The sequence below is a fragment of the Pavona decussata genome, unplaced genomic scaffold (genome assembly GCF_977016875.1).
Source record: "Pavona decussata unplaced genomic scaffold, jaPavDecu1.1 SCAFFOLD_44, whole genome shotgun sequence".
NCBI classification, from domain to species: domain Eukaryota; kingdom Metazoa; phylum Cnidaria; class Anthozoa; order Scleractinia; family Agariciidae; genus Pavona; species Pavona decussata.
In genome coordinates this window covers 26,501-32,500 of record NW_028145466.1, presented here as the reverse complement: position 1 = coordinate 32,500, position 6,000 = coordinate 26,501, and the positions used below count along the sequence as shown (strand labels likewise).

The window sequence follows — 6,000 nt, the reverse complement described above, 5'->3', positions numbered from 1 at the left end:
GAACAACCACTGTTTTCCTCAAAGGTTCAGAACTTTACAGTAGGATTAGGCTTTTAGCATTGATGTTGGATGGTTGAGTTGATTTGTTTGCACTTAGCTTTTTAAAACTTTCATTATAAATCAGAAGGCGAGCTAAAGTGCACTTCATCAACTTTAAATTATAATCGGTTTTCAGATGACACGGTTGCGATTTTGGACACAATACTTCAGGGTTTACCCTGCAGAGAACTAGCGTCTCATCTGGTAAGGGCACTAAGTCACATCAGAGATCAGGGCTCAGTTGTTCAAAGCCCGATTAAGCTAATCCTGGATTAACGAGAACTTTGATTCGAGTTTAATTACTAAAATATAAAGATTTTTGTAAAAAAACATTTTGTCCCTCATCTTTGACGTTGACTTTTCCTGACCAGTAGCTCAAAATTAGACTTAATAAATATTTTTAACAAGTGCGCTGAAAACTCGGTTATCGTGGATTAGTTTAAATCGAGTTTTGAACAACCGGGCCCAGAGCACCAGTGTCCTAAACTGTAACTGGAGTAGCAAACCCACTCCATCTAGCTCCTTAATACTTGCAAGTGTCTAGATAGGTTTGTAATGTTACAAACCTTCTTGAACGTTTTATCAATGTCATCAAATTTCTTAGCCTCTTCTGGTAGCTGAGCTCTGATATCTCCACCAATGAAGATGCTTTCCAGGTACATCCACTTTCTCTGTACCACCATCCACACCTAAGAACATGACAGACGTCACATAGAACACATTTTGATCAAAAGAACAAAGTTCTGCAGAAGCCCATTTTATTCCACTTGTTTTGCGCTACTTGAGAGAAAAATAGCAGGATGAACACATTTCTACCAATTTGTCCTTAAGTGTCTTGCTAACTGTTTCTATCTTTGGAATTTTCAGGCTTTTAACTAAGCTGGCTTTTGTAATGTCGCATCTTTGTAATTATATTTATCTTTGGAATCGCTTGGCCACCTGTGCTTCGGAAACCCATCATCTCTAGTCTGTGCCATGTTAAAGAAATATTATTACAAAAAAAAAGCTCTAGCTAAGTAGAACTTGTCTTGCAACACGTGTCAGGGCCGAAAAATGTTCATCCAGGATATCTTTGTTCTAGGGTCAAATTTTTGGTTCAGTTACCATACCTGTACATGGTTTCACCCTAAGAGTCACCAAGACAGCTCCATTTCGAGCAAAATCATTGCTCAGAGACAGCGCATTTTGTATTAATCCGGCAAAAAGCAGTGCATTGCCTTTAAATATTAATTTGAACTCTACCATAAAATTCTATCAGTTTGCTGAAGACTGGGATAAAATTGTTCCGGGATGAACACATTTCACCAAAAACAGCGACAAAATAAATAAACAAATAAGTAAATGAATAAATAAATAAATAAATAAATAAATAGATAAATAAATAAATAAATAAATATATAAAAAGCAGACGGGCAAGGAAACAAACATCCGGGACAACAATGGCTTATGTAAATGACCTCTTAGGATAACTTTCAGCTAGTCAGGTGCAACACTTTAACCTGTCCCGAGAAACTGTAAACCACCCTCATTCTCACCTCAACCACCTCACCAATGTGTGACAAGCTCTTCTCCCACTTGTTGACGGTTTCTAAGAAAGGGCCCACAAACCGTGAAGCCGACATGCTCTGCAGATTCATAGCATTATCATCCAGAATCTGCAGGATTTCATCCACAGCTCCTAAGATGAACCCTCTCTCTTGTGTCCCCTTCATGAATTTCGACACTGTGAATTTCATGTTTCCCCAAGTGTCTGCCACTTCACTGATGCCTTTCTCAATGCCAAGTTCTTTTGTGGCGCTGGCTGTGATATCACCAATCACGTCTTGGAATTTATGTAGCTCCATGGCGAACATGTTTTGAAGGGTGAATGTGTCAGGATTGAGGTCAAACTTCATCCCGGTCATCTCCATCAGCTTCTTCCAGTGGCTGATTGGAAAAGAAATACGAAATTCCGGTGGGAAATAAATGTGTGTACTCTGAATAGTTTTTTGGAGTTTGTATAGGTTATTTTCTGTAAAACTGAAAGGTTTTCTTGCTTTCATTCAGTTACACCAAGACTTAATAAAGTTTCAGAGAAGTCAAAACAGCTGCTTAGACGGTGTGTTTTTCCCTAGCAATTCTTCTGCAATAAAACAAAATTGTCACCAAAATTCTCCACGATGAGGTAAGTACGGGGGTTGGGGAGGGGGACTAAAAATGGGAATAACTGTTTAATTGAGAACATACAATTAAACATCGCCTGTAACTATAAACAATACCTCAAGAATGAAATAAAAATTACTGTTCAAATCAGTGTTGATCACAGTAGTCCAGAAATAACGTTATCAATTACGATATTGAAACACACCGGTTAACCAATCTAATCAACTTGAAATAACCTCAAACAAAACGTTCAGCAGTTGTTAAAAGGCCTTAAAACGAGAGGAAAAACTCAGCTTAAAATTTAATCCTGGATGAGCTTTGACTTAATTTCACAAATCCGGAACTAGACCTTCCATTTTTTTTCTTTCTGTTTTAAATCAAAACCAATTCACAAAAGTCTTCAGTACATCCACAAAAAAACATTGGTGAAATACATTTTTCAACAGTTAACATACTCTTACAATACTTGCACCATTGCCAGATATAGCAGCACTGAACTAACAAAGTAACTCATCTTGAGCTCCTTACCGTTCTCTGAGAGCCTCATTCTTCAAATCCGAGAAGAGAGGAATGGAGTTTTTGAACTCCTTCATCTTCTCTTCCAGTATATGACACAGTGGTAGAGCCTTGACCTCTCGTGGAAGCCTCTTGAGCTGTTTAATGAAGCCATCAATACCATCCGACAACACTGACACATCAAGATTGGCCCACAGTGTGTTGGCCCACTCATCACGAGCCGCCTGTTGAATAAAAGATCAGCAAAACACAATAGCTTTCCCTCAAACAGCCATATTAATTTTGGGATTACATCCATGGATTCAAAAATTATGCATCTTCTGTAGTTTGATGAACAGCACCACAGTATAACACTGTTGAATGGCTTTCAATTGAATTTTCACACTTAAGGCTTTCATCCAGTTTAAAAAGTTGGAGCCACCCTATACAGTACAATAAACAGTATCAAAGGAAAGTACAACTTGATAGCTTTCATTTGATTTCACTCAGTTCACAGCATCACATTACATGACTACAGGCTTGACTCGGCTTGCTTCTTGATAACAAAATGGGTAGTTGATACTTTGATTGAATCCTTGAAGGAAGGGTAATAACTTGTTAAAGGAGTCACCATTAAAGGTAAAGAAAACTTTCGGATGTTTGTGGTATATTGAGGTGGAAATAAAGGGGTACTTGCACGTTTAACACTCAAAACTTAAGTGGCCAAGTCCCTTCAAACAACAACTCAACTTGCCTTCTGATTCTCATAAATAGAGAAAATCTGATCCAATCCCTTCAGTTCCTTCTCCATATCAAGCAGCTCAGGATACAGGGTGATGGAGAGACCAAACAACTTTTCAGCGTTTGCCAACTCCTGGCGCTCCTTCTCAAAATTACCAAACTCCTCTTTGAACCTCTTTAGCAGTTCAACACCTATAAAGGAAGAGGAGCTCGCATTTGATCCCTCAGGAACAAATTAACAACCTGCCCACAAGAAAGTATCACTCAATATCTTTCATTTCAATTTCATGTTAATGTTAGTTGACTTGACAGACTGGGCTCCAAGTGATAATTCTCTGCAGGAAATGTCCATGGCGAGAAACTCTCTGGAATTCTAATGTTAAAAATGTTGTCTTCGATGTTCAACAACAAGTTACAACACCTACCCTGTCGACGTTCTTTGACATTCACAGGGCAACTAAAACTGAACTATACTTACATACAACATAGCTATGTCACCTCATGTTTGGAGCAAAAGCTATAGCCTTTAGGGGCAGCTTTACGAGAGTCAATTCATTAACACATTAAACTAGATATACGTGACTCGCAAAACCTCACGAAGCTGGGGCTGGGTGGAAAGCCCTCTTTACTCGTATTGTAGCATCAAATGAGGAGATTAAAAGGGGCATAGGAATTTTTTTTATGAGCATGGTCTTTTCGTAGTTCCACAGGCTAGTTTGCGGTTGAAAATCTATTTCTGACGCGAAGTAATGTACAACGGGCGTGCAGCGCTGTCGTGTTCGATAAATTTATTTCCCACGGAAAATTATTTTACCGCGGCCACAAAACGTGTAATTTCTTCAATGCAATCTTTCACAAAAAAGCTTTCTAAAAGAAAGGGAAAAGATTCTGGAGAGATAGTTCTGTATCCAGTGAATATTGATGAACACTGCAGTTGAAATTTGATCATGCACGCATATTTTTTCCGATGTATGCAAATTTTGCTCCAGACGATGCCAGACAGTCTGACATCATTCATACTTTGTTTTTCACTGTTGCCAGGCAACAGTGTGGACACCTTCAAAGATATAAACATATACACATATATATAAATATATTTTTTGCTTGAATTCGCGCGGCTTTGCTCCGCTCGGGCCGGCTCGGCCCGACAAATTTATTAACCTCGCTTCGCGAGGAACAATTTCACGATGTATTGCGGCAAAAATCACTTCAAGATTACCTGCTTCCAAGTCAGTGCCAATAGAACTTGGTCCTTCATTAATGAAGCTTTCTTTGAACTTGGAGATGTCCTTGGAAAAGTCTGACACTTGATCTTGTGTTATCTAAGCAAAGCATAGGGAACATCATTAGCTTTTCAATCACCTGAAAAGAAGACTTGGAGGAACCAAAATGACCTTTTGTTCAATTTAATACAAGAAGAAATAAACACATTCACTTTCTTGGCATATAGGAATTTGGTTCTTTGGACTTCGGCAAATTTTGCTGCAAATGAGTGGAATAATTTAGGTAAGTCACTGAGGGAGCTTAAGTCACTTGACAAATTTAAGGGCAGTGCCTACTTTTGTTACTGCGCATACGGTCTGTGCATCTCGAGATACTCAGGTTTCCTAATAGACGGTGCCTACTAATGCCTACTTACTTCAGTGAATTTCTTCTTCACAGACACCAGACTGGCGTCCACTCTGCGAGACTCCATGAAAAGATCATCCCAGGCTTGTGCGATGTTAGTGGACAACTCCAACTCACTCTCAGGAACCTTACAAGAAACAACACACCAAATAGTATCAGAATGAGGTTTGGTTGTAAAGAGCTCAGTTAGAAGGGCAAATTCTTTGTTGGTTGTCAAGTCATAGCAATGTTAAGAGCTATGGGGGGTGAACCTTTTTCAAACTTTCAGATTGTGGCGATTAGAGGAAAAGATAGCCCTCAAAGAAACAAATTTTTTCGAGGGAGGGTATACTTTTCATCATGAAACACAGCCTGGATATTTCTATGCTCCTTAAAATCTAGAAACTGCAACAGGCTACTGAAGACAGGGTACAATATGTGGTGAATTTCAATGTAAAAAGTTACTGGAATGGTCGTTGCATCTTTTGAAAGATGAAATTTGTGGATTGCACTTTTTGGGGAAATTGGTTTCAAAGGACCACAGAAGAATAAGAAACATATTATTTCTCTAGCTTATGACAGCTTATGGCTCTTGCTTGACTTTGCATCTGTTTTATTTTTCTTTGCCTGTGACACACAACCTCCCCTCCCATACAATTGTGGTCTTACCTCAATGTCGTACATGAGTATCGTACGGTATCGTTCCTGTAAATCAACGTAACGAAGTTCCACCTCAAGGGATTTGTCTCTTATGTCTGCAATTACACGCAGGACGAATTTCAAGTCCTCTAGAGTGTCAGGAGGCCGCTTGAGGTCCTCTGTTAGCCCCTGTAACAAATAAATTTAAAACAGGTATTAACCTAACCCCTTTCCATACAGAGAACCCTTGCATCGTATACTTCCAGTAGTCTGCAACCTCAGACACATTTAACTGTTTTCTACACTAATTCACACTATTTGAAAGGTGACCGCTAC

At 39.0% G+C, this 6,000-nt stretch overlaps 1 protein-coding gene across 1 annotated transcript in view; it reads right to left on the bottom strand.

Annotated features, from left to right (window-relative positions):
- Positions 1-6,000, bottom strand: part of LOC146482679 (dynein axonemal heavy chain 10-like) — a 65,426-nt gene that overhangs the window by 39,950 nt on the left and 19,476 nt on the right. The window contains exons 17-23 of the mRNA XM_085106743.1: positions 5,695-5,853; positions 5,057-5,173; positions 4,637-4,739; positions 3,431-3,609; positions 2,710-2,921; positions 1,575-1,965; positions 606-728 (exon numbers count right to left, since the gene is read on the bottom strand). Coding sequence (XP_084962869.1) covers positions 606-728; positions 1,575-1,965; positions 2,710-2,921; positions 3,431-3,609; positions 4,637-4,739; positions 5,057-5,173; positions 5,695-5,853 — 1,284 coding nt within the window. The remainder of the gene's footprint in view (positions 1-605; positions 729-1,574; positions 1,966-2,709; positions 2,922-3,430; positions 3,610-4,636; positions 4,740-5,056; positions 5,174-5,694; positions 5,854-6,000) is intronic.